This window comes from Ovis aries, chromosome 16 (assembly GCF_016772045.2).
Source record: "Ovis aries strain OAR_USU_Benz2616 breed Rambouillet chromosome 16, ARS-UI_Ramb_v3.0, whole genome shotgun sequence".
NCBI classification, from domain to species: domain Eukaryota; kingdom Metazoa; phylum Chordata; class Mammalia; order Artiodactyla; family Bovidae; genus Ovis; species Ovis aries.
The window spans coordinates 71,510,463-71,537,438 of record NC_056069.1 but is presented as its reverse complement, the minus strand read 5'-3'; the positions used below and the strand labels follow the sequence as shown (position 1 = coordinate 71,537,438).

The following is a 26,976-nucleotide window of genomic DNA, read 5'->3' as shown; positions in this document are numbered from 1 at the left end:
TCTCTCCCAGAGGCAATCATGCGCCCCGCCTCCGCCCTGTCCCAGGCGAGCACCTGGGTTTCCAGAGGGCCTCTTCAAGCCTTCTGTTTTCCTACGGGAGGTTCTGTCTCTAACTTATTTGTAGGAGTTATTTATAATTCTGGATACTAGTACTTTATGGAATATGTTTGCAAATAGCTCTTTCTAGTCTTCACATTTTAATGGTATCTTTTGAGGAAGAGAAAATTGAATAGGAGGCAATTAATCAGTCTTTTCCACGATGATTTTTGTTTGTGGTTATCACAACACACTGCGTGTGTCTTTTAAAAGCGTGCACAGCTCTGAGTTTTAGACATGCTCCCCAGAGCTGACTGCGCGCACGTATGCGTGTCGGCCCAGCTCCAGGGTCCCTCCACGTAGGTCCAGTTGCCCAGCGTCATCACTCGCACGGCCGCTTGATCAGAGTGGTTTCTGTGTCTGCTTCCCACGCTATCCCGTCCGTCCCTGAGCAGCACCACAGCTGCAGGCCAGAGCCTCCCATCCGCTCTCAGGACGTTTGCGCTGCTTGTGACCCTTTGAATTTCATGAACTTTAGAATCAGCTGGTGCAGCTGGGGTTCTGTCTGAGACCGCATTGTCACTTGGAAAGAATGGACACAGGTAAGATTGGGTCTTAGAGGCCAAGACTCTAGGGTCTGTGTCCGCTGACCAGACCTCCTCTGATTACAGTTCTGCGCTTTTCTCCGTGGAGGTCGTCTCTACCTCTTGTTTATTCCAGGTTTTTCTTATTCTGTGATGCCATATCTAACAGATATATTTTAAAAATGTGTTTGTTTCATTATATGGAAATATGATTGACCTTTTGGTATATTAACTTTATACTCAGCAGTCTTGTTAGACTCTGACCAGTCTTCTGTAGGTGTACTGACCTTCCTAGGACAGGCGTAGCTCCGTGAGAAATGGTTCTTCTCTCTGTTCCACGCCGTCCCTCTGGGTATTCCTGTATGCGCTCGTTTGGGTTTTGCTCCGAGTTGTGCTTTTCCACGCCGGCAGGCTCATCTGGCGCAGTGTGGATTATGCGTGGCCAGCTGTAGAGGGCGCCTGTCTTGATACAGAATCAAGCAAGGCTTTCACCATTTCTCCGACAAATTTGAAATAGGTTTTGGGCCTTGCTCCTTCTGTTGCTGGTTTGCTAAGAACTCGCCATTGTGAATGGATGGACTTTATTAATAAGACACTCTCCTCACGCTTGGGGACGACCGCACGGCTTTTCCCCCTTGTTCTATAGACCTGTCCTTACACGCAGGCTGCTGCCTGTGCCCCAGCAGGGCCGGGGGCTCCTCTGGCCCCTGACCCAGACCCTGGCGAGCCTGGCTGTGGGCAGAGGCCCCACTCCCTCCTGCGCCCTCCCGAGCCGGGCGGTGCTGCAGCCTGTTCTGGTGTGTTTCTGTAACCAGCGGATGTGACCGACAGGCTTTGGTTTGGGTCGGCCGTCTCGCCCTGCGCTGCTTGTTCTCGTGACTTTTCTTCTCTGGTGTTGCTGTGTTTGGATGGTTTTCTATCGCTCACATCTTCGCCTCTGCGAGTGTGGACGCTGTGTGCCCTGTTCCAGTATGGGGGCATCACAGCATGCTTGTGTGTTTGATCAGCATGGCTGACACCACACACGAACTCTGAGCATGTGACTCCCTGTGGTGCGCCACCCCCACCACCCCACCCCCGCCCGTTACAATCCAAAACCTCCCTTACTTTATGTCACTCCTGAGGGCGCCATCAGCCGCATCCGGGGCTGCTCCGGGCGTATTTGTGTCCAGACCCCACTCCCCGCTGTAAGCACTGCGGGGCGGTCCCGCCACTGTGGCCCCATGTGACGCCCGCACACACGGCGCAGCTGTAAGACCACAGGCCATGATCCAACACCTTTATTTGCCACTTTACCAACCGGACACAATGTTAGCAACAGGGAGCACACGAGGAGGTATGCAGACAGACAGTGAGCTTTCACCACAGGTTTGCGAGCAGGCCTCAGACAGCAGCTCCGGCGGAACACCATGCCTGCCCCCGACGGCCCCAGAGCTCCTGGAGAGCAGCTCGGAGCCCCCCAGACGCCCCCGGAGCTCCTGGAGAGCCGGCTCCAAGCCAGCCCCCAGACGCCCCCGGAGCTCCTGGAGAGCCGGCTCCAAGCCAGCCCCCAGACGCCCCCGGAGCTCCTGGAGAGCCGGCTCCAAGCCAGCCCCCCAGATGCCCCCGGAGCTCCTGGAGAGCTGGCTCCGAGCCCCACAGACGCCCCCAGAGCTCCTGGAGAGCCGCTCTGAGTCCGGATTCCACGCCGCTACCCGCTGCTTGCCCCAGCACACTGCCCAGGTGGCGCTCTCATCACTCCCTCACAGTAAGAAAACAGTGCAAAAATAGACACATCTCTATGTACATTTATTTCCCTTTCCTGAAAAGACTTGGTACAAACCAGTAGCCTATGACCCCTTTCACGTCTGAGTCATGTGCGTTTCCTCGTTGCCTGGCTTGGTCTGGGGACAAGAGCGTTAGCCAAAAGCACCCCCGAGTGCGGGGCAGCCCCTCCCTCCCCGGGCAAGGCCACACCGCTGAGGCGCGGGGCCCCAGAACGTTCAGTAGTCGGTCTGTGGAGGGAGGCTGCCCGGGGTCAGAGCTCTGAGGACGGTCTCGCCACTTCACAGTACGGCTGAGTCGTCAGCCTGTGCCGTGGGGACAGCTGACAGTGGCACCAGCGCCCGCTGGGTCCTGGGGGGGGTCCGCACCGGCGGCCTTCCCAGTGACCACGGGCCTCCTGGGCCGTGGGGCCTGCGCCTCGCCTCCCTCCTCCCACATGGCCGCAGAGGCCTCCTGACCGCAGGGTGCTGGGCTTCCCACAAAGCCTCCACCCCCAGGCCACGAGGGGCCGCCTCGGCCTGCCCTGAGCTGGCGGCCCCTGGAGTGTGGACGGCCCAAGCCCCCACCTGCCTCTTCCCGACCGGTTTCCACCTGCTCGAACCTTAAGACTGAGGATACTCAAGGTGTAAAAATACTCCAGTACAAATATAGACCTCTTCCTGTAATATTTTAAACATACGTGGTTTCAGCTTCAGTTTTGGCGACCTGACTGTTGCCTGGTTGCTTCTCCTACAGCATTAAATAGAAATAAATACAGGGGCGGCGGTGCTCACGTGCGCGCTGCGGTCCTGGCTGGGCGCCTCCACAAGGAGTGCCCCGACCACGTCCCCGCGTCCCAGCGGCTTGTTGTGGTTTCCTTGGCACAGACAGACATGTAATTTCTAGCTGACCGCGGTTAGTAGAAGCGAGCGGGTGTTGCAGAGAACATGCAGCAAGACGCACACCTGCCTGTCTGCAGCGTCTGTGCTGAGTGTGCGATCCGTGTCCATGCTGAGTTACAGGGCTGGCAGGCCCGGGACCTCCGCGCGCCCTGCCCTGAGCTGGAGGTGCATTTCCAGAGCTGCACTTAGGGAAGGAAACCTCAGCCAGGCCAGGGACACGCGAGACCCGCCCGGATGCCTCTAGACGCCTCAGGAGCCCAAGAGCGTGGGGCTGGGGCTGGGCCTGGGTGGCCACGGTGCACTGACCTTCCCTGGCCTGGGGGCGGGGCCACCGCGGCCGTGAGGAGCCGGTCTCCCGCAGCGGGGGTGCTGCCCTGAGGCCAGGCCTGGGGGCTGTGGGACACGTGTTTCCCTACCTGACAGCTGCCTCTGGAAGAACAGCCCAGGGCAGGGGCCGGTGTCCTGCCCACCTGCCCCCCAGCCTTCGGCTTCCTGGCAGTGGAGCGAGGGCCTGGCCGGGTGGCCTTGCTTCCCCGAGTTGGAAACTTCCCAGATGGCAGTGATCTTGTCCTCCAAGTGCTTCCGGACGCCTGAGTTCCATCCCTCACTTCCCAGGTGTTTCTGCAGCGGGGTCTCAGGGGCTTAGGACGAAGCTGCCCGCGGGAGCCACTGCCGATCCGGCGTGTCCAGCGCTGACCTGAGCCTCTCTGCAGTGGGCAGGGCCTCCACGTCCAGCAGGGACCAGTGTGCGTGGCAGTGCTGGCCTTCTCAAAGCCACCTGTGCTGTGGGCCGGCCATGTGTCCAGGGAGGGGTGCTCCAGGCAGCCCGCTGCCCTGGACACAGGACGGACAGTGGTAGAGCAGTGGACTCCAGGAGGCACTCCCCAGGGGCTGCCATGGGCTTTCCCAAGACTGACCCCAGGACGCTGGGGCCTAGCGGGTCACGTGCCAGGCTGCGGCCGTGCTCACACAAAAGGGCACGTTGCCAAGGAGGCAGTGCGACCGGAGGCCCCACCTCTGGCCTCTCGGAGACCCCGAACACAGATGCTGCCCGCCCAGGCCCTCCTCGGTCTGGGCTCGCCCTGCGGTTTCTGCTGTCCTGGGCAGCAGTGGACGAGGGGGCCGGCTGGAGGGGGATGGAGGGGGCCGCCGGGCCACCTGCAGCCTTGAGCCCAGGAGTCTTCCTGGCCCAGGACTCAAGGCACAGGGGTTGTGAAAGAGAGGCCCAGAGACGGGCTATTCTGAGTCTTCCCTGAGCTGTTCTGAGAGCAAACTCTATTAACCATTTCTTATTTCTTCTCAGAAAAGCGAAATGAAATGAATTGCCCTTAGTTTCAGAATCCTATAACTTCACACTTCAAGTTAGTTTGGTCGACGGAGGAGGCTCCTTCCTTTGCACAGCAGCCCTCAGCTCAGCGCTCACCCGTAGCACAGCCTTGGTCCATGGGCACGTGTGTGTGCACGTGTGTGTGCACGTGTGTGTGTGCACATGTGCAGCGTGTGTGTGCGTGTGCAGCATGTGTGCGTGTGCAGCGTGTGTGTGCACGTGCGTGTGTGTGGCCTGTGTGCGCAGCGTGTGGGTACGTGTGCACACGCGTGCATGTGTACGTGTGCGCGTGCGTGTGCAGCGTGTGTACATGTGTGCGCACGCATACAGCGTGTACTTGTGTGTGTGCCCGTGCAGCCTGTGTGTACATGTGTGCACGTGTGCGGCGTGTGTGCACATGTGTGTGTGCGCGTGTGCCCGCCTCCCCTGCCTGCACGGTGCCCTCTGGGCCCCACGGGGCCCTGACTGTGCTCCCCCACGTCATCGGGGCTGCAGGTCGGCGCCCTCGTCAGCACAGACCCGACCTGACAGGGTCTGTCCCACCAGCTCCTTTGGACACCCCTTTGCTGCAAGCCAGTGGCCGGTGTGGTCTTGTTCCGGGAGACACTTTGGAAAGGGCCAGCTGTCTAATTCCTGGCAGGGACGAAGCGGGTGTGTTAGGAAAGGTGAGTTCAGGGGCCGAAGCTGGGGGCCAGGGGGCGCGAGGGCTGGGCGGGAGGGAGGCGGCGGCTCCGCGGCCACCCAGCCCCAGGTCCGAGTTCTGCCGGCGAGCACAGGAATGTAACGAAGTGGAGGTGGCGAGGGCCCCGACAACAGGAGGCCCGCCGGCTACTTGCCCCCCTGCACCTTCTGGTCGTAGGTGCCCGCGTGCTTGTAGCCCGGCACGTAGCCCGACTCATCCACGAGGTCCACGCGGCCCGCCCGGCCCTTGCCCCTGCCTGACGGGTCGAAGCGCTCCTTGTGGGAGCCCGTGAACTTGCTGGTGTCCGTGAGCCGTGACACAGTGGGTGAGGAGATGGCTTTCTGCAAGAGAGCAGGGGCGTGGGGGAGGTCAGCCTGGGGCCCAGACCACAGACAGGGGCCGCCCGTGCAGGGACCCACACCCGTCCCGCCCACCTGCCCAGGGCGCTCACCGTCACCCCCGAGATGATGGGGGCCTTGCCCTCGATGAGCTTGTGCACCTCCCTGACAGCCTCCTCCGCGCTCTTGTCTTTGAATCTCTTCTTGGCGAGCTCCTCCAGCGCCTCCTTGAACTGCTCGAACGTGATGGTCCTGCAGGACTTGCCCCTGCAGGGAGTAGAGTCTCAGGGGGCGCCCAGGGGCCCCATGACACCGGGGACCCCCGCCTCCCCTGCAGAGCCCGGAGCGAGCCTGCCCCTCCCCCACCTCAGCCTGCAGTGTTTGCGCCCAGCAGCTGGTTGCCATTGGCAACGGCAGCAAATATGAATTGTCTCGCAGAGAAGCTTAAAGAAAGCACATCGTTTATGAAAGACTGGACATCAAAACACAGCCTTTCTGGTTCTAAAGCAGGCAAGCGTGCGGCCTCCGTGGGAGACAGACCCGCAGAGAGAGAGGGTGGGAAGCACGCCGCCCCCCGCAGTGTGGAGGGCGTCTCAGCCCCGCCAGGGGCTCCCAGGCTGCAAGGGAGCACCGTCCCCAGAGGACAGGATTGGGGGCCGCCTCCCCATGTCCCAGCCTGACCAGGGGCCTGGGAGCAGCTCTCCACGAAGACACAGCCCCTGGCTGCCCGGACCTGGTAGGTCATTCTCCCAACTTCAAGATGACCCTGAACTGGCTCTCCATCTCTGAGAATCTTAACTGGTAAACAGTTCCGCGCCCTGGAGATCTCCCCCGGCTAATCCGTTCAGTGAGGGTTTCAGTGTTTTACAGCAAGAGAAGGTGGGGACGTGCCTGGGATGAGGAGAGAGGCCTCCTGCAGGAGCCGGGACTCCAGGGGCAGCGTGACTGAGGTGCCCGGGGTCCTGGCTGGAGGGCGCCACGCCCACGTTGGCGCTGGCCACAGCAGCCACAGGACGGCGTCAGAGATGGGGAGCACAGGATTTCAACAAGGTCACAGAGGCAGTGAGTGGTCGCATACTGTCTTTTCAGCAAACAGAGCCACAGCGACTGGTGGGCCGTGTGCAGAGGAGTAGGCCGGGGCTGGCCCCACACCGCCTACAGTCTCACTGGACCACCGCCCTGCGCTTGTCCCAGCGCCTGAACCGGCCACCTTGTGAGAGAGCATACAGGTGGAAATCTTTGTGACCCTGGCTTAGGCAGAGATCTTCTTAGAAACAACCCCCCAAAAACAATCCAGGAAAAAAAAATGAACTGGACTTGACCAAGACTTTTAAAACCATGCTCTTCAAAAAGATACTGTTAAGAGAGGCAAAAGGCAAGCCGCGGACTGGAGACAGTTGGCTGAAGTGTTCGTATCTGAACGCAAATAACTCTCACACCTCAGCAAGAGGGAGAAAACCCAAGGCAAAAAGCTGGGCAAAATGTGCGAACCGGACACTGTCCAAGGTCTACCAGATGCAAACCAGCCAAAGAAGGACGTTCCACGCTGCCGGGCGTGAGGGAAGTGAGGGGCGTCCCGGCGCGGCACACACCCTGCACAGCTGCCCTGAAGGCCGGGTGAGCGCGCAGCGGGGTGCGGCGGGGCCCCTGGGAGGCCGGCAGCCTCCCAGTGTGCCCCCCGGCTGGACACTGGGCTGCCGGTCGGGCCTGGAGCCCATGAATAGAGACAGGCTCGCCTTTGATGGCCCGGGACAAACAAGTGGGACCCCATGGCCGTGAAGGGTCACCCCCCAGCTGGGACAGCTGCCCTGAAGGCCGGGTGAGCGCGCAGCGGGGTGCGGCGGGGCCCCTGGGAGGCCGGCAGCCCGCACAGCCCCACGACCCCGCCTGGCCCACTTGCCCACCCTCCTGTTCACAGACCTGTTCAGTCACCAGAACTCAAGCAGCTCGGTGACGATGGACAGACACGCCTCGGGACATCCCCGGCACAGAAGGGGACTCACACCTGATGCGTGAGCCTGAGGACACAGGACACGCTGACTGACTACACCGAGGTCAGGGCGACAGCGGAAGGAGGCCTCCTGAGACTGGACATCCAGGCCGTGGGTTGCGCCCGCCCCTGGAAGCCCCACCGCCCTGCACGGCCACTCTGAGGCCGCGGGCCCGGCCCCACCGTGGGCAGGGAACCCGCTGTCCCAGCTGGGGGGTGACCCTTCACGGCCACGGGGTCCCACTTGTTTGTCCCGGGCCATCAAAGGCGAGCCTGTCTCTATTCATGGGCTCCAGGCCCGACCGGCAGCCCAGTGTCCAGCCGGGGGGCACACAGCCCTCCCCGAACCACGGCGCCAGGCGCCACCAGCGTGAATCACTTGGCCAGGGTGGGGGCACGACCGCCCGGGCCTCCCGTCAGAGGCCGCATTCAGATCGCGTGGACACGGGGCCCGGGGCCGACCTGCCTGCCGTGCCGGGCGGGGCAGGCGTCCCCACCGTGACTGCCCCACAGAGTTCGGGGCCTGGTCAGGACCAGCAGGGAGCTTCCCCGGGGGCCCGTGGACTGCTGCTGAGAGCAGTCCCTGGGGAGCTCTCCAGTGACAATGCCAGCTCTTCCCCGGAGGCGCTTTGACACAGCTGTGCAGACACAGGGCGCCTGTTCTGCAGATCCAGAGCAGAGATGAGAGGGTCCCCACAGCAGACCCCCCTTCTCCCGCCTGGCACCCGGGTCAGAGGCTGTTGTCCTGTGGGGACGCTGGCCTGGCGGTAACGGGGTCACCGGGCACACACGTGACCCCCAAGCTGAGCTCCCTAGGCGCTGCGCTCCCGGGCCTGCAGGCCCAGGGCAGGTCACCCAGGGACGCCGGGCGGCCAGGGATCCTGGCGGGGGGCCAGCCAGCCCTCCGAGGACAGAGGTCTGTGCCTCCTGGGCCAGCGTCACGAAGGGCCCTGGACTTTGGCTGACACATCCCAGGACGAGGCAAGGGTCCCCCCCACCCGCCCCAGACCACAGATAACCTGCCGCCTGCGGGGGCTGGAGGAAGCCGACTCAGGCGCCCCTAACCTGCAGGAGCCGGACACGGCGACCCGTTCAGAGAAAAGGAGGTGTGACCTGACCCCCAGCAGCCCTGGGCCAGGGGAGGCCTGGGGGGACTGGACCGCAGTGGACATGCGAGCTGCCACATAAGTAGCGCCAGACACCGGTCCCTGCTCTCTGCCCGGCTCCCCTCTGTGGGCCGCCTCCTGGCCTCACCCCCGCCTGGGCCTGGGGCCCGAGGGCAACGCTGCCCACACACAGCTCTGGGATGCCGGCCGGCCCCCACCCCAGGCCCAGGCTCTGCAGATGCACCAGGAGGGCCGCGGCAAGCCAGGCCAGGCGCTGCTGGATGCCTGTCCGGGAGAAGGACCCCCGGACCCTGTGAGACCGCAATACCACAGCTGGAAGCAGGACCTAGGGGCGGCGTCCCTACCAGCCTCGACGCAGGGGCGGCCCCCTGACAGGCCTGTGACACCGCCTCCCAGGAGCTCAGCCCACCCCACCTGCTCCTCAGGCCCTGTGGATACGCATGCTCCATGCTTCAGACAGTCCCCGCCCGGCCCGCATCGTCCCAGTCAGCCCAGACGGGGCTCCGGAATCACAGGGAATGTGACCACGGGCCAGAAAGCTGTGAGTGGGGGCCAGGAGGGGAAGCCCCCCCCCACACACCTGCCCCACCTGGGCACGCACACAGGGACCCCGCCACCCATGGGCCCCTGACGGAGGTGTCGGACGCCCGGTGTGCTCGTGGGAATGGCGCCCTGCACTCACTCCTTTGGCCCTGGGGTGGCGGAGCAGGGACGGGGGTGGGGAGCCCGTCTCAGAAACAATAGTTTTCAATCAAGGCCTAGGGAAGAGGGCAAGAAGTTTGTTTAAAACTTAACACATAGTAACGTCAAAACAAACAAGCGCCGCCATGGCGACAGGCCCAAACAGAGGCTGCAGATAGCGGCCGGCCGCAGGGCCACCGAGCCATGGCAACCGCCCCAAACAGAAACAGCCGCCGCCGGCAGCCCCGGGGCTCTGTGTCCGAGAGCACCGCTCCCACGAGCTGGGCCACCTCTGCCGGGGCGGCCACCTGGGGACCCTCAGCCAGCATGCACCCGTCCACACCGCACCACGCTCCGCAGACCTGGGCACCCAGGAGCCCGGCCTGTCCCGCAGGACCCTACCCGGAGCACCGCCTGCGTCTCCCCAAGGACAAGAGCGTGAGGGTGGGTCCCTCACTCCATACCCAGGAGGTCTGGGGGTCCGCCCCCAGGACAGGTCACAGGGACCCCACGGGGAGTCTAGGTTCAGGAGGGCAGCGGGAAGGAGCCACAGGGTGCTCTGAACTGTGTCTTGATCCCAACCCTCGCTGGGCCCATGCCCCCAGACGGCCAGCACCCCGAGAGCTGAGGCAGTGATGCTGGGGTCCGGGCAGCCAGGGGGGGTGGGGCTGGGGTGGCCCACGTGTTCGAGCAGCTGGCGTTCTGCCCTCTGGAGTGGGGCTGGGGCCAGAAGGGGCCACCCTTCCTGGGGCAGGAGGGCCTGTGTCCCCCCACTGCCCACACGTCCTGCACACAGAGCCTTGGGGCCTGTCCAAAGCGCTCGTCCTCCGGGTGAGCCCTGACCAGGGAGTGGAGCCCTGCGCTCCACGTGTGCGTTCACGTGCGCGACGCGGCCGGTGCTTTTCTCGGGTGTGGCCCCGGGTGTGGCAGCCACGAGAGGGGGAGGGGCGCGCTGACCCCTGGAGGTGCTCACGCGTGTGGACACACGTGGACACGCATGCAGCGGCCACTGTTCATTACCGCTGCCCTTCCCCACACGTGAACGCCCCCAGAGCTGAGGAGCCGCGCCACGGACGCCTGCTTCCGGCTGCCGCCCCCGCCAGCCCCCGCAGGCAGGACTCACCCTCCGGAGACCCTCCCCCAACCAGAGCCCCTGGCCCCGCCCGAGGGGCCCAGCGCTCCCCCGCGACGGCCCCCCGCAGGCAGGACTCAGCCACGCGAGACCCTCGGGCCGGACTAGAGCCCCTGGCCCCACCCAGCTGCCCCACAGGTGTGGCTCCGGCCCCGCCCGCAGGGACCCAGCCCCACCCTCGACGGCCCCGGGCGGAGCCGGCACGCACTTGATCTTGCTGAAGACGATGTCCACGTCAGTGACGGTCACGCTCCGGCCGTCGATCACCTGGCAGTCCCGGCACAGCTTGGACCAGTTCTTGCCGTGCATCTCCCGGCCCGACGCCCGGGCGTCCCCGTGCACCGCGAACCTCCGGAAGGCCTCCTCCAGGGCGCTGAGCTCCACGCCCGCCGCGGCCGCCCCCTCGCCGGCCCCTTCCGACTCGAGCGACAGCCTCTTGGCTGCCTTGTCCTTGGCGGGCTCCCCCGGGGACTTGGGGGGCGTCTTGTTGGCGGGCTTGGAGGGCTTGGGCTTGCTGTCAGCCATGTTGCTGGGAGGAAGAGATGAGAGGTCACCTGCTTTGTGGGCAGCTGTGTGAGACCCCCTGCCACCCACGGACAGCAGCCCTGCCCGGAAGCCACTCTGCACCCGTGGGGGACACCGAGTGTCCTGCGTCTGCTGCAGACACAGCCCAGCCCCTCCGGCCCCGGCACCCTGTCCACCTGTCCCCAAGGTCCCAGCCCCAGTCACGCGGGGAGCACGCGGCCAGCAGCCCAGGGGGTGCAGGACCACCCCAGCGATCCCCTCCCCCTCCCCCCGGCTCCTGCTCTGGGGGCTCCCCGAGCGACACCCCTCTGGGCACCGGTGGGGTGACACAGTCCCCCAGAGGATCCAGAGCAGTCACACAACTGCCCCCACCTCAGGGCCCAGCCTGCTGACCGGGGTGCCCCTCACCTGGGTGGCCAAGCGGAGTGCTGGGGGGCGAAGGGGCCCCAGGTGAGGGCAGGCGTCTGGGGGACCCCAAGGGCTGAGCACAGCTGCGCCCAGGCCCAGGGTGGAGGCTCTGTGTTGGAGGCGCGGCTGACAGGGTCCAGAGCCCAGTGAATCCCCAAGGCTGGGCCCGGGTTCCCATGGGGCTGGGACACATCCGCCTCCAGCAGCTTTGGGGGGCCCGGAGCTGAGCATCGATATCCCCAGAGGCATGGCCGGTGGCTGGGGCGGGACCCGAGAGCCCAGCCCCCAGAGGAGCAGTGGCCTCAGAAGAACCAGCAGGTCAGCGAGCGGAGAGAAGGCAGGACACAGCCCAAGCATGAGTCCGGCTGGGCGGCCAGAGCCGTGGACAGCTAGCTCGCTCACAGCCGGACCCACAGAAAACCCTCAGGTCTAAGCACAGGAAGCAGCGCCCGGCCAGGCAGGAGTCCCCGCCAGACCCGGCTGAACTCAGGACCTACGAGCTCCCCAAAAGAAAGGTCGGCACAGCTTGAGATGCGCCAGAGGCCCCGTTGCTGGTGCGGGAGGCCGGGGTCCAGGGCTCGGGGCTGGGTGGACGTGGCTGTGAGCCCCAGAGCCAAGCTCTCCGTGCAGGGCTCTGTGTTCACCGTGAACACACAGTATCTAATAATCTGAAAATTACTTTAGCAAAAAGAACAGGAGTCAGGACTTCCCTGGAGATCCAGTGGTTAAGGATCCGCCTGCCCGTGCAGGGGACCCAGGTTCGGTCCCTGGTCTGGGAAGGTCCCGCCCACCGCAGAGCAGCTAAGCCCGAGCATCACAGGTTCTGAGCCAGGGTGCCTGGAGCCTGGAAGCCATAGGAGAGAAGACGAGCTACCACAGTGAGCCAGTGCACGGCCATAAAGACCCAGCGCAGCCAAAAATAAACGAAAAAAATAGGAGTCAGACCCTGTGTGCGGGTGGGAAGCTCTCCAAGGGGACTCGGTGACTCCAGGGTGTTCTGGGAGAAGCCGGGCTGGGTGGGAGAGCGAATCACACGGCCCGTGTCGGAGCCGACAGGGCTGCAGAGCAGGTGAGCGCCTGCAGGCAGGATGCCTGGCAGGCTCTGTCCCTGTTTGCAGGGAGGCTTCTCAGCAGCTGGTCCTCATGTGGACCAGGGCCGGGGCTGGGAGGACAGGTGGGCGGGCAGGGGACCTGGAGGCAGCCGCGTGAGGTGGCCCGGCCGGCCCTGCTGCGGCCCGCAGACGCCCGAGGCCTCGGGGGAGGGAAATGAGGAGGGGCTGTATGTCCAGAACTCTGCCTGGCAATGCCCTTAAGATGGGTGCCTGAAGAAGCCCCTATAGAAAAGCTCACACAAGACGGACGCTTACACACCACAGTCACCGCCTCTGCATGACTTAGGAACAGTGTCCCAGCCAGGAGGGCTGAGAATCCATGATGGCGATGTGCCTGCAACAGGACCAGGTGCCTGTGAGCAGGACCAGGTGTGCCCGTGAGCGGGACCAAGTGTGCCCGTGACCGGGGCCAGGTGTGCCTGTGACCTGGACCAGGTATCCCTGTGAGCGGGACCAGGTGTGCCTGTGACCTGGACCGGGTGTGCCTGTGACCTGGACCGGGTGTGTCCGTGAGCTGGACCAGGTGGTGTTTTAAAGGCAGCATCAACTCTGCCTCTCCTGGTTCTCCTTGCTGGAGCAGAAGGCAGATCTGTGCTGAGAGTGAAGATGGAGTGTGGATTCTTTCTTCTGCAGGTGTGAACACACCTCCACTCCCTGGCTCCCTCAGCTTTCAGCCCCTCATCCTGCCCACAGTCTATACCCCAGCCTGCAGGCACTTCCTGATCGATGGCGCATCCTGCCCTGGGAATCCGGCTGCCTTCAGCCCCAGGCCCCTCCCACCCCTCGGCGTGCTCTGGGCCTGAAGTCTCGGTGTAGACCAGACACGCTGCCTCCCGCGCCTGCCCTGTCTGCTGCGGGTGCCAGGTGTGCCCAGATGACCCAGCCTCCCTGGGAGGAGGGGACAAGCATCGCTGGAGAGGGGTCTAGGCTGGTGTGCAGAGGGGCAGGATGCACACGTCTGGAGCTCGGACCTGCACAGGGGACCCTCTGCCCCTCACTCTCTACCCTCCAAGCTCCCAGCACCTCCCCAGGGGCTGTGTGAGGTCCTGCTCTGCAAAACCCAGGGCCAACCAGCCCCGAGCGGGCGAGGGGCCTTCAGGCTTCAGGACGCCCCAACTCCAAGCTTTGTGATTCTCCCACCTCATACCCAGCGAGCCGGGCTGGCAACACGGGGGAGCTGGAGCCACAGCACAGGACACCCGTCAGGCTCTGCCTGGTCACTGGGCTGGGCTGCTGGGCCAGCATCGCAACCCCCACTTGAAGAGCTCAGGGGCGCCTGCCCTGCTGAGTGACCACACCCTGGGGGCTCGGGAGTGGGAGCCAGGCCAGGAGAGGCTGTGGGCTCCTCAGGGTGGCTGGCGGCTGGCAGCCCCCACAATCCAGATCACGGGCAGCACCCTCCCCCCAGGCCGGGAGCCCGACCCTGGGCCACGGCCGGGCCAACCAGCATGACCCCCAGGCTCAGGGTCTTGCTGACCAGCTTCTGTGTAAGAACTGCATGGGCTCTGGAAACGGCAGGTCCCTGAGCCTCTGACAAGTGGGCCGAGCTTGGACCTCAACAGAGTGCCGGCCGCCCACCAGGCTGACTGTCTGCTGAGGGCACCTGACCTCGGCCCCACGGAGGCCGAGCCACAGAAGGCCCCATGCCAGATACCGCTGGACACACAGAGGGAACCCAGAGGCCCTGTGCAGTGGGCGGACGGAGCAGAGGCAGTGCAGAGTGAGCGGGCACCTCCCAGGGCACCTCAGCACCCTGGCCGGCTCGGCCCCCAAGGGCCTAGTCCCAGGGCAGATGTGGCGGAGCAGGGAGGCTGGGGGTGTGACGCCCGCTGCCCTCACTGGAGCCCCAAGCACGCTCACTCTGCAGCCACGCAGAGGAGGCTGGGCGCCGGGTCAGCTAGGCCAGGGAGGACCCCCGCCCACCCCCCAGACCCCCACCAGGTGTGAGCGCTGGACCCCTGCAGAAGAGCTTGCGGGTGGGGGGAGGAGGCGGACAGTATATTCAAAAGACCAAGCCAAGGGAGCAGACGCCACCACTCTACAGCCCCCCACCCACCAGAGCTCGGCTCCCAGGGTGGGATCAGCCCCCAGCAAGGGCACAGTCGCTGAGCAAACAGCCCCGGGAGCGGCAGAGCCGGGCCTGCAGACCCGCTGGCTGCCCGCGGCCTGAAGCCTTGGCCCTTTATCCCAGAGTCCATTTGAGCCCAACGCAGCCATTTGGCAGTTGTGCATATTCGAATCACGATACGGCCACCACTCCACAGCTGCCCAGCCCCGTCCCAGTCAGCGGAGCCTCCCAGGTGGGAACCTGCCCCTCGGAGCTGATGGTGCCTGGAGTCTCAGCGTGGATGCAGCCCCCCGCCCCAGCCTGCCTGTCACAGGCTCTGCAGAGGCCCTGGCAGGGAGGGGCGTGTGACCGCACTGCCTGATGAGGAAGACACTCAGGGCCTGCGTCATGCACTTCAGGCCAGGGGCCCGGAAAGGCCCCCAGAGGTGGGGACCTCCCGCACAGGGTGAGGTGTCCCTCGGAGCAGCCTTGTCACAGCCACACTGGTCCGGGTCCCGGAGTCAGAGGTGACGTCTCCAGGATGAGAAGAAAGGGGTGGGTGGGCAGTCTTTCCGAGGGAGGCGTCCACCGAGGACCAGGGCCACGCTCCTGCAGCCGCCCCACCCCTGAACCTGAAGGCTGCTGCCACTGGGCTGGGGCGGGGGAGGAAGAGGCCAGGACACGGTTACCAGCCCTGCCCTCAGCAGACCTCATGTGGACAGGGGTCACTGGGTCCCTGCGAGGCTGGGGGTTTCCCTCCTGGGGACCCCTTGGCCTCCCAGGAGCCACACCTGGGCCCCAGTGTCCAGGCCCCAGAGCCGGCCTCTGCCATCAGCCTGCTTCTTACAAAGCCCGAGAACACAGAACTTGCAGCCCACCTGGTGCCAGGGTAAGGCAGGTGCGCTCACACCCTCACAAGGTGGGTGAACCTTGTTTGGAAGAAGGGTCCCTGCAGACGTCATCAAGCTAAGGACCTCTGGACCAGGGTGGCCCTAAGTCCAGAGACAGGCATCCTTGTGAGGGACGGGAGGGAAGAGAGATACAGAGCAGAGGCCAGGCGAAGATGGAGGCAGAGACGGGAGCGCCGCGGCCCCGAGCCCAGGGGCCCCTGGCGCCCCTGGGAGACGGAAGCAGCAGGAGGGGCCCTCTGGGGCCTCCTGAGGGAGCTCAGTCCTGCCCCAGCTTTACCTCGGACGGGGCTCTGGCCCAGAGCGGAAGGAGAACACGTTTCTGCTGTTGCAGCCTTTTTATCCCAGAGTGCAGGACAGAGCGCAGAACTCCGGGATAAGTGTCCTGCGGGCATTTGTTGCAGCAGCCCTGGACCCTCACACACCAGGGAGGCCGGGGGGCTGGGGAGGGGGTCCCTGCCCCAGAGAAAAGTGCTCTCGGAGGCCCAAGTGGTGAAGTGCCAGGCGGGCACACAGACCCGGCGGCCAGAGCCAGCAGTGGGCCCGTCCTGGGCTCTGGCCCCCTGCTGCTATGCATGGTGGGAGAGGCGAAGGCCTCGGCAGGAAGCAGAGATGTGGCTGCGGTGGGTGGCCTGGCCTCTTCCCGACGGCAGCGCCCGGCAGTCACCATGGGCCTGCACAGCTGGTCCCAGAGCCAGGCCTCTCCTGCCTGGGACCACCAAGACCCCGGGACACTGCGGCACCAAGGGTGGGCCCGGTGGGGCTGCAGACAGTGGGAGGCCACGCACAGGCCAGGGGCAGGCCCAGGGCTGCAGGGCAGGCGGCTGCCCACACCTGACCGGCTGGCAGGCCCGCAGGCCTCAAAGCCCAGCAGAGGGGAGAGGTGGCCCCCCGGCACTGGAGTGGAGGCCGGGCCACCATCCCCAGGGAGCAGGAAGCCCCCGGCTCACCCCGGGGGAGGGGGGCCCCATAGCAGCTGGCCCCACGCTCAGGGCTGGGGGCGAGGCGAGGCCTGCCAGATGGAGGGACGCCCGGGAGTGGACGGGCAGCCAGCAAGGGCCACCAAGTGGGCTCCTCTCAACTCACAACGTGGACTTGGGGGCCCTGGATCGCTGGTGCCCCAAACACCGCTGGACACACCCACTCCAGAGGAAGAGACTCCCACTGGAGACAGAGACACTTCTCTGACATCTTTAGATCACCGTGTCCACACATGGCAAAGAAACAGCCAAGCTTAACGGGAAGTGCCAAGAGCCTGCAGAGACAAGCGGGGACAGAAGCAACGAGAGGCTCTACTCTCTGTACTGGACTCAACTGGACACTGATTCAAAGTAACAGCGTGTGCCGTGCGCAGAAGAAATGGGTGGTGCATGCCGTGCGCAAAGGGGAGGGCGAAGTGAGGAGTTCCAGAAGAGAGCAGGGGCTGGGAGAGTGCAGGAAGCGGCTGTGAAAAGAGAACACACAGAGTCCAGCCCCGAAAAGCTTCGCAACTAAAATTCAGAACTCAGTGGATCAGTTTCACAGCAGGGCAGATTAAAGAACTCCTAGATCAGAAATCCCCGAAAGAAAACACCTAGATGTGGTGTAAACGTGTGTACACACACATGTATACAAGCGCACACATACGCACACGTATACAGGCACGTGCACGCGTACACATATGTATGCAAATGTGCGTGTACACATATGTACGCAAATGTGCGTGTACGTACATGTATACAGGCACGTGCGCGTGTGCACATATGTATGCAAATGCGTGTGTGCACATGTATACAGGCGCCCGTGTGTACGTGCGTGTATACAGGCGCCCGTGTGTGTGCACTTGTGTACGAACGCACGCATGTACGCACATGTATACAGGCGTGCGCGTGTGTGTACTGTACACACGGGTTTTCCTGCTGGCCCAGATGATAAAGAATCCGCCTGCAGCGCGGAAGACCCAGGTTTGATCCCAGGTCGGGAAGGTCCCCCAGAGACGGGAATGGCAGCCCACTCCAGTACTTTTGCCTGGAGAATCCCACCCATGGACAGAGGAGCCTGGTGGGCTACCGCCCCTGGGGCTGCAGAGAGTGACTGACACCTGGTGTGCACACATGAAAATAATTTGATGGAATGTAGCATTTATTCATCATAAAAATTCTTAGCAAATCAGAAAAGGAAGCACATTTCTTAGCTTCACAATGGACGGTGTGTTACTTGCTCAGCCGTGTGCTACTCTTTACCGCCCCATGGACTGTAGTCCACTGGGCTCCTCTGTCCATGGGCTTCTCCAGACCAGAACACTGGAGTGGGTCACCATTCCCTTCTCCAGGGGATCTTCCCGACCCAGGGATCGAACCCAGGTCTCCTGCACTGCAGGTGGATTCTTTATCATCTGAGCCACCAGGGAAACCCTTGATAATGGGTCCCTACAAAAAACTACAAAACTATGTGGATACTGAACAAGTTTCTCTTCCAGCTGGAGTAAGGCGAGGACACCTGCCTGCTGTCGCCGCTTCTGTTCACCTCTGCTCAGTGTGGTGAGACAAGGACAGAGTGGCATAAACACGGAGGAAGAAGTGAAGCTGCCGCCGCTCCCAGTTTCTATGACGGTGTACACACAAAGTCCAAAGGGATCCTGGGAAATTTTTCAGAATCAGCGTGAGTTTATCAAGATTTCTGCCTACATGGTAAACATACAAAAATCTATTTTATTTCCATGAAGCAGCAAAACCACACAATCACAGTGTTTAGAAATACATCATTTAAAATAATGTGAGGAAATCAGTTTCCTAGGGGTCAACTTAGCAAAAGCTGTGCAAGACCGTCGACTCGTCACTGAGAGAACAGCAACGCCACGAACACAGACTGAGGCTGAACGCACAGAGATGCCCGTCGTCCCCGAAGTCACCCAGCTTTAGTCTAATCCAACCAAAAGTGCCCACGCCTGTTTTTTGTTCTGGGTCGGGAGACAAGCTGGAGGCAAAGCAAACGAAATGGCAAAAGATCGAGGACTAAGCAGCCAGCTCGGAGGAAGAGCAGGTGGGGGATTTGCCCAGCGGTTTTGAGACTTGATGGGAAGTTCTGGAAATGAAGTGGTGTGTGGTCCTGGTCTAGGACAGAGAATAAACCACGGGGCAGAAGAAAGCTCCCCACTCACCCTCAAGGCAGAGAGAGTGTGGACGGCAAGGTGGTCCTGCAGGAAAAGAGGGAAGAAAATGTTCTCCAAGAAAGGAGACAGGCTTACCGACTGGACACACGGCGAGAAATGAGGATTAATTCAGGTGCCGACTGCAGCTGGAGGCAAGGCCATTAAGCCCCAGGTGGGTGATGCTCAAGAGCACCTGGTGTCCTTGCGTGGGAGAGCCTGTACACGGCACACAAGACCACTGTCCCCAAAGCAGAAGACCCTGAAATGGACCCAGATTAAAACGTGGGACTTCTGCTCCTCCAAAAGTGTCAGTTAAGGAGTGAAAAGGCGGCTGTGGGGTGGACAAGGTGTCTCCTACGTGCAACCTACGCTGCTGGGCTCCAGAATCTAGAGAGAGCCCTATGGATCAACCAGGAAGCTCAGAGGAATCCGCAAGGTGCAGGGGGGCTCGGGTGCCAGGCTTGGTGGAGACGCCGGGCCCGTCACTGTGGCCTGAAGCGCAGGCTCTGCCCCACGCCCTGCAGGCAGCCATGGCCTGCCCCGGGCTGCTGGCAATGGGGCTGCGACTGGGAGGCGGCACCCGGGGCCCTGCAGACGCTCGCCTGTCCCCCAAGGAGCAGAGCAGGAGGGCTCCAGGTGGCCGCACTCACAGGAACCAGAAATCAGAAGCAACTCAGGGCCTGTGGGGCACAGCAGAGCAGAGGACGGTGGTGGCGTGTTCACAGAACGGACACGCGCTGACGGTGCGGGAGCATGTGCCCTGAGCCGAGGTCAGACTAGACGAGGGGTGGGGGGCGGACAGGTTCAGGCTGGAAAGCCAGCAGGAGGCAGAGCCTGGCCCCTGCAGGAGACAGAAGGGTACCCCGGGAGGCGTGGGCCCAGGGCTGCGGAGCGGAGTGAGCCCTGAACCTGCTCCCGGAGGCGGCTCAGGCTCAGAGCTGTGGCCGCCGCGGCCAGAGGCAGAGGGCGTGTGAGACGCACAGCTCCGTGACATTCCCGCTGGGGCGGCCCTCCCAGGATTCGCCTGCGTCTGGGCACCTGGGCCCTAACACACGGGTGCAACAGGGTGAGACCCTGGGAAACTCGGCCCGGAGCAGGGGGACTGTGCTGGGCACGCACACACGGGACAGGAGGGGCACACAGGACAGGAGGGGCACACTCGGGACAGGAGGGGCACACTCGGGACAGGAGGGGCACACGGGACAGGAGGGGCACACAGGACAGGAGGGGCACACTCGGGGACGCCGCGCAGCAGTGGAAGGGCCCCGGGTGCTCTTAACTCCTGGACTTGGAGAAAGGACAGTCCTCCCTTTCCACAAATCTAGCAAGAAGAGGGAAAGCGGTGCGAGTGAGAAAATGCGCTCCCCACCCCCACGTCGCAGAAGACACGAGCGTTCAGTGCCAAAGGCGGAGCACCGCCATCCTCACAGCCCGTGGGAGTCAGCTTACGTGTTCTCAGCCAAGAAGGCTCTTCCTTTGGACACTCACACATTACACTGTGGCTGAGCTTCTCTGCATGTCGCCGCACGTCCCGGTACAGTCAAAGGGCAGCTCCGCAGCCTGCAAGGAGTCTTGCTTCCCTGCCAGGGCTGCAGCACACTCCTGACCCTGCCGAGGTCCTCTCCCAGCCCTGCCCTCCCCCACACACCCTCCTGGAGGCTGCACATCACAGACCCTGCAACCCCTGGCGACGCGCGCCCCCCCCCCCCCCGGCAACACATCCTCCTGGTGACCCCCCCAGTGACCCAACCCCCTGGCAACACAACCCCACCACCACCAGCGACACAGCCCCTGAGGACGCAACCCCCCCAGCAACACATCCTCCCAGTGACCCCCCCAGTGACCCACCCCCCTGGTGACACCCCCGTGATGCACCCCCCTGGTAACGCACCCCAGGAGCAGCCACGTGAATGCCGCAGAGGATGTGCCCTCCACAGAGGCGCTGCTGAGCTGGGACACCGAGGTTCCGTCGAGGATGCTGGGGTTTGGGGGTGCCAGCTCTGGGGATCCATGGACTGTGACCCCACAGCCACCTCCACAGCCAGAGAGGAAGCTGCTCTCCCAGGAGGGGCTGGGTGGTGAGCGGGCACGCCAGGGCCCCGCAGGCCCCACCAGGGCTCCACTCCTTCCTGCCCTGGGAACACCTGTCAGTGGGGCAGCCAGGGATGGACGTGGGTCGCTCCTCACAATGCCCCGCACCCCGGGTCTGCCAGGGCTCCAGGGTGGCGCCAGGCGGGGCCCGAGCAGGACCTGATGCCCGGTGCCTCGTGGCCCCCACATCCCCGGACGGCATCTCTTGTACGTGCTCCTCCAGCCTCACCAGCAACATCACCAGCTATAAATAGCCCTGGCGCTAAGTCAGCAAGCCTCTCCCCGAGGAAGCGTTTAATTCTCAGCCTCTTCTGCAGGGAACGGCTCCTCTACCCACCGGGGAAGCGAGCCACGGGGAAGCGGCCCCGGAGGGCACTTTGGCTGCTCATGGCTTTCTCTTAAACCTCAATCAGTGATGAGCCATTTTAATTTTCTTTACGAAATTCTCCTGTGATTTGCCCATTTCCCACAGCGAGCATCTATAACCTTGTATGCAGTGAAAAGTTTATTTATTGCTACTTCAAAGGATTCGCAAAGATTAGGCAAACAACGGCGAGGCGACAGGAACACGGCCCCGCACGGCTTCCTCTGATCTCTCTCACATCGTCATTCCAGAAAGAATTTCTTCATGTAGCGCTTAAACGATGGCACCTTCCTGAGCTCCTTCTGAAAGTCATGAAGGCCACGGGCCCTTTCCCCAAGAAAACACGCACGCTCGGGTGTGTCGCGCTTGGCAGACACTCCCAGGAAATTCACCAGCACCGCCTTGCCCCCTCGCTATCCCTGAGCCCTGAGATTCCAACCGCCAGGCTGGAACAGGAGCCGGTACCAGGAGTCCAGGGGAAGGCCCCCTCAAGGCGCCCCTCCCGTGGCCGCCCACCCCGTTTCCTGCCTGCTGCAAGCTCGCCCTCCCCACCCCATCGCTCCATCCCCGGATGTGGTCCCAGGGCATTTGGAGTTCAGGTCAGGGTTCACTGACCACCGCCCAGGCTCTGGGGAGGCCCTGCCCGCAGCCCTCCCTGAGAGACCAGCCCTGGGGAGCCCTAGGATGCGCGCTGGGGGCCTGGGAAGCTAGGCCTTTTATCATTCGCAAATGTCAGACGAATCAGCCAATAAACGCACACATGGGCGACGGCACAGCCGCTCACCCGCAGAGGTGTCTCGTCTTCAGAGAACACGAAACGCCCATCAACACGGCAGGCGCGGGGCCCTGCTTCCCACCCCATTTCCAGGCTTCATTTACATAACCGAAGCCGCAGATAAAGGGTTTCTCGGGATCCTCCTCCAAGGGCGGGGCTCTGGTCCCCAGGGGCGTGTGGAACGCACACACTGGCCGCCAACCTCTTTATCTGGATTGACGGTTACGCGCCCACATGCGATAAGAAAACATAACACCCCTCTGGCGGATTCTGGGTCGCAGAGTGTCGGCCTGACACACTCACCTGCTCCGATAGGGCACAGCAATGCCCGACACAGAGGGGCGGTGTTCTCGCCAGAGGATCGCGCTCATTCTGGGCCACGGACGCAAACGGCCCTTTCTGTGGCCCTGAAATTCGTGCAGCGTGACAGCGGCTCCATTTCAAAGCCTCCAAGCCCTAAATTCCTGCCGTCTCGTTGGCAGCCGCCACCCCGGGCCTGGGCGTGTGAACGGCGTTTATGCAGATGGACGCGGAGGGGGAAGGGGCTGCGAGGGGCGCGCTCTGTCCCCTGCGCCACGACGGGCAGAAAGGCCGGGGCGCCCCAGCGAGGGCCGATTACAAACCCGTCCTCTGCATCGCCGGCCGCTCCAGCCCGCGCCCCGCCGCCCGTCCCCAGACCCGCAGCCGCGGGGGTCCGAGCGCCGAGCCGCGCGCCGGCAGCTGGGGGGGCGCGCGGGGCCTCGGGGAAGGGACGCGGCCGGCGCGCGGGTGCAGGAGGCCGGAGGAGCCGGCGCCCCGCGCCCCGAGCCAGCGCCCCGCGGCCACTTACCTCGGAGATGCGGCGACCGCAGCGGCAGCGCCTCCGCGACTCGGCCGCGAGCGACCCGGTGCCCGGCCTGCGCTCGCGCCGCCGCTCCCCGCGCCGGCCCCGCCCCCGGCCCCCCGCTTCCGCGCCCGGCCCGGCCCACGCCCCGCGCGCCGCGCGCTCATTGGGAAGCGCGGCCCCGGCCCGCCCCGCGCGCCCCGGCCGCCCCGCCCGGCCCGCCCCGCGGCCGCCCGGCGCCCCGAGGCCGGCCTCCCGGCCTCTGCCTTACAAGGCGGGTCGGCGCGGGCCCCGGGGCCACACGGCTCGGCGGGCGGGGGCGGCCCCTCCTGGTCCTCCCGGCCCCCCCGCCGGCCCCCGGGCGCCGGGAGACGGAGGGGCGCGCGGACCGCCCTCCCGGCTGGGCCGGTCGGGTGCGAGCCTCTCCGCGGAGACGCTGTGGGTCCGCGCTGGGGGCCGGCGCTGCGGGCTTGGGACCCCACGGAGCGGGTGCAGAGGGCGGGGAGTGGGAGCGCCCTGCGAGCGCCGCGGGACGGCGGGAGCGCGCGGTGAGCGCCCCGGCGCGGTCGGGCCGGGCACTGGGCGCCGCGCGCAGCTGGGCCGCCCTGGCGGGGGGGGGGTGGGGGCGGGGTGCAACCTTACTCCGGCTGGAGGCGATCGGTCTTCTTGCCCGCCTGGGCCCCGGGCTGCCCGTGTCAAAGCGCAGACCTCAGAGGCTCTTCCACTGTCTCCGTCCTTCTCGGGACACCTGCTGCCCTCTCACCTCCAGGCGGTGAGCTCGCGGGCACCCCCGCTGCCCTGACAGCAGTGCTCAGCAGAGGTTCTGGGGCTGGGGTGATGGAGGTGCCAGTGCTGAGTGCTCTGACCCGGTGTGCAGGGGTCTTCCTGTGGGTCCCCCAGGACCCCGTCCGGTGGAGGAAGCCGCCCCAGGCTGCCGGGATGCCCAGCCTCCAGGGGAAGAGTGGCTTTCCAGTCGCTTCCAGCTTCACTGCCTTGTGACTGGCCGAGGAGCCACCCCAGGCCCTTCCTCCCCTCCCGGCTGCCAAGCCACCCCCCTCCCACGGTTACACACACACTTCACGCACACCCCCCGCCCCCCAGGACCTGTCCTCTGTCCTGACTGCAAAGCCCCTGCACCCCAACTTGACTTGAGTCTCACCTGAATCAGAATTGTGGCAGCAGCTTCTGACGTCACCTGGGATTCCAGCCAGGCCAGGGGCCCATGGAGGCAGCAGAGGAAGCTAGGGTGCCGAGCCAGAGGGCGTGCGACCGACAGGCAGCCCCACAGGTGAGAGGACACGGTTCCCCCAGGGCACCCGGCAGGCGGGAGAGTCCTGCCCTCCCCGCCCTGGCCCTGGGCCTTTCCCTCAAGCCCTCTGGTTTCTGCTGCTGCTCAAAACCGGCCGAAGACAAGCTTCTAGTTCTAACTCCTCTGCGAAGGTTTGCACTGGGGAGCCCGGTGAGCCCAGGCTCCTGGAGCAGGAAGAGCGGGGAGTCACCCGAGGCCGCTCCTGGCCAATCTTGGTCCTGACTTTCCAGGTGGATGCTGGGCCGCGCCCTGCTGGGCCCCCACAGCCCTGCCTACGTTGTTCTTAACAACGCAAACGGAGTCGTGAAGACCAGTTCTCAGTATCATGTCCCCACTGTTGTGTTAGCCAAACGGCGTGTGTTCAGTCCATCTTTCAAAACCAGTGCCGACGCTGTGGCGTGACCCCTGGTGATTCCACCAGCCCAGAGCTGCTGCGGGGGGTGCGTGGCAGACCTCAGGGGTAGAAACGTTTGAGGGGCAGAGTCCTCGGGAACCAGAGACAGGGCCTGGGGACCAAGGTGGGCTCCCACACACATGCCCCGCCCCCAGCGACAGAATGGCTGGAGCCGCAGCCCTCAAGCCCGCCCACGCCCACGTCGCAGATGGCCAGAAGCCAGAAGGCGGGCCCTGGCGCCGTTCCGCAGGCTGCCTCTGTGGTCCGCGCGTGGAGGTTGAGTTCACGGTGTGCTGCTTCAGAGCGCGGGGGCCGTTCTGGGCACACTCAGAAAGTCACCTGAGGTAGTGACGGTGGCTGTTTTGCTGGGAGCATTTCCTTCTCGATGAGGGGCAGGTTACGTCCTGGTTTGGGATCAGGGGACCCTTCTTCCATCTGTGGCTGCCGGACTGATCCTTTGTGGGGGATGATCAGCCCCTGGGCCCTTGGTCCTCTGACAAGACCTGGACGATCCCCGTCTACCCTGCAGCTATTACAGCCCATCCTGAGTGGGCAGGAGCAGGTCTGCACCCTGGCCGTGTGGAGGCCCACGGATGGGACCATCTGCCCTTGCGGGACACTGCCGGTTTTCAGGGCCACGGGGCAGAGGACCACGTGCTGGTGGCTTCAACAGCAGAAGTCCGCACCGTCCAGAGTCAGGGTGTCCGTGGCCGTGCTCCCTGCAACGGCTCTGGGGCCCTTCCTACCTCCTCTGGCCTCTGGGCCACCTGGTGTCCCTGGGCCCCAGGCTGCACCGCCCGACCCGGGCCTCCGTCCTCACGTGGCCTCCTCCCCCCTCACGTGGCCTCCTCCGTCCTCACGTGGCCTCCTCCCCCCTCACGTGGCCTCCTCCCCCGTGTCTGCCTCTGCCCTGCGTCTCTCACCAGGACACGCGTGGATTTAGGGTCCACGAGGGTCGTCTGGGTGCCCTCCTGTCGAGCCCCTGAGTATGCCTGCAGGGCCCACCGTCTGTGCTGTCCCCCTGGGATGGGCGCCGTCTCTGTGGCCCAGCGGCCCCAGCCCGGTGTCCTGGGCAGGTTCCACGTCCCGTGTCTCGACTGCGCCAGCCTGGCTCCAGACCCTGGGCCCCCTCCCCAAGGACCACCTCGATGGGAGGCGGCTGTGGGCAGGAAGGCATCGGGCTCTTGGGCGGTACTGAACTCCACATGCTGGGTGTGAACGTGGTCCTTATTTTAAATCCCGAAGGACATCTTGGTTGAAATGCATCCTTGTCCACACACTTGGAGGCCTGGGTGGCTGCCTCTTGGACCACACAGTCTTCCCCAGGTGGGAAGCCGCTCGTGGGCTGCCGGCCGTGTCCAGGCCCCACTCAAGTGGCAGTGGGGGCCTGTCCATCTCGCTGGGGGCGGGGGCAGAGCTCTGGGGCTCCTGGTGGTGCTGCTCAGCTCAGGCAGAGTTGCCATTCATGACGGACGAGGCCTGAGGAGCTCTGTGCAGCCCAGGGAGGGGGGAGGCCCGGGTGGGACCCCTTCTGCGGGCGGGCCACTCTGCGAGCTCGAGGCCGGTCAGCGCCCGGCAGGGCCCCCTCCCCTGTGGGAGGCGTGTGGGGAGGGTGGACAGCCAGCTCCTTGGAGGAACGTCCTCAGGACGGCCCAGCGTGGCGGCTGGGGATGCCCAGATCTGCTCTGTGCCCCTGGGGGCCCTGCCTGCCTGCACATACAGGCCTCCTGGGGTGGACATCCAGCCAGGGCCTGTCAGGGGCCAGACACTTGCTCCAGATCATGAAGGATCTCACGATGGCGGCAGCAGAGGACTGGACCAGCCCCGGCGCCTCCCGGGGTCCCGAATTTCAGGCAGTGCCCCCGGGACTCAGAGGCCGAGTTGTGACCCAGGACGCCCAGAGGGTTTGGGGCAAGGCTGGTGCCCACCACCAGCATGTGCTTGACACTCACCTCGGAGACCCGTGCTTTGGCCGAGGCTCACCCTTGCAGTCACAAACCTGGACATACAGTCTTATTGAGAAAGCCACATAAATTTCTCATGGTTTAAGATGATCCCGTAATTTTTATTGTAGTAAGATTTTCAGGACCTGGGACCTGTTATTTACTCTGCTTCTAAGAAAATCTAGCCTGGCTTCAGCTCCGCAAGGAGGCCGGGGGCTTCCCCCTGGGTCTGGGGACCCGTTGCCCAGCCGTCCCTCCCCACCTTTGCCTGTGCGAGACCCGCAGTGCTGGCCCTTCGGCGTCTTTACCCCGAGCTGGCGTTGCTGGGCCCATGCTTCCGCACTGGCTGCTGCTCCCACCGCCCTCTGTGATGCCACCCCTCCTGGTGTCGCCCTTCTGCCCTCCTCCGCAGGATCTCTGGGTGGAGGTGCCTGTCCATGCAGCTTGGCACACGCTATGCCTCCCGTGCCTGTGCCCTGGGGACCCTGCCGCCCCTTGTAACGCGTGCCTCCCCGCACACTTGTCTTCCTGGCCTCTAGCTGGACGCGTGGCCTCCCCTTCTGCCCTCCCGCTCTGCCCACCTTTCCTCCTGTGTCCATCTCATC

The 26,976-nt window shown here is 64.2% G+C and overlaps 1 protein-coding gene and 1 long non-coding RNA gene across 13 annotated transcripts; one reads left to right on the top strand and one right to left on the bottom strand.

Moving 5' to 3' along the window:
* Positions 1-1,885: 1,885 nt before the first annotated feature.
* Positions 1,886-24,292, bottom strand: TPPP (tubulin polymerization promoting protein). Of its 12 annotated transcripts, none has more exons than XM_042233991.1 (6): positions 23,885-24,292; positions 23,368-23,554; positions 22,206-22,309; positions 10,751-11,071; positions 5,726-5,879; positions 1,886-5,615 (listed from the first exon to the last, which is right to left on the bottom strand). In XM_042233991.1, the coding sequence occupies exons 3-6, from the start codon at positions 22,271-22,273 to the stop codon at positions 5,421-5,423; spliced, it is 738 nt and encodes a 245-aa protein (XP_042089925.1). In that variant the 5' UTR covers positions 22,274-22,309; positions 23,368-23,554; positions 23,885-24,292; the 3' UTR covers positions 1,886-5,420. The 12 variants fall into 12 exon arrangements, with proteins under 12 accessions (XP_042089925.1, XP_060256277.1, XP_042089927.1 ...); XM_060400294.1 differs by lacking the exon at positions 22,206-22,309 and adding an exon at positions 18,025-18,931; XM_042233993.1 differs by lacking the exon at positions 22,206-22,309.
* LOC114118765 (uncharacterized) lies at positions 8,613-12,417 on the top strand. Its single transcript, XR_006056563.2, has 2 exons — positions 8,613-11,990; positions 12,160-12,417. It is a non-coding gene; the product is annotated as an uncharacterized LOC114118765 (long non-coding RNA).
* Positions 24,293-26,976: the final 2,684 nt, after the last annotated feature.

Coding starts and splice junctions, on each gene's coding strand:
- TPPP (XM_042233991.1), bottom strand. CDS start 22,273: ATGAGCGCGATCCTCTGGCGAGAACACCGCCCCTCTGTGTCGGGCATT. Junction 11,072..22,205: donor GCTGTGCCCTATCGGAGCAG/GTGAGTGTGTCA, acceptor TCTTCCTCCCAG/CAACATGGCTGACAGCAAGC. Junction 5,616..5,725: donor CCATCATCTCGGGGGTGACG/GTGAGCGCCCTG, acceptor GCTCTCTTGCAG/AAAGCCATCTCCTCACCCAC.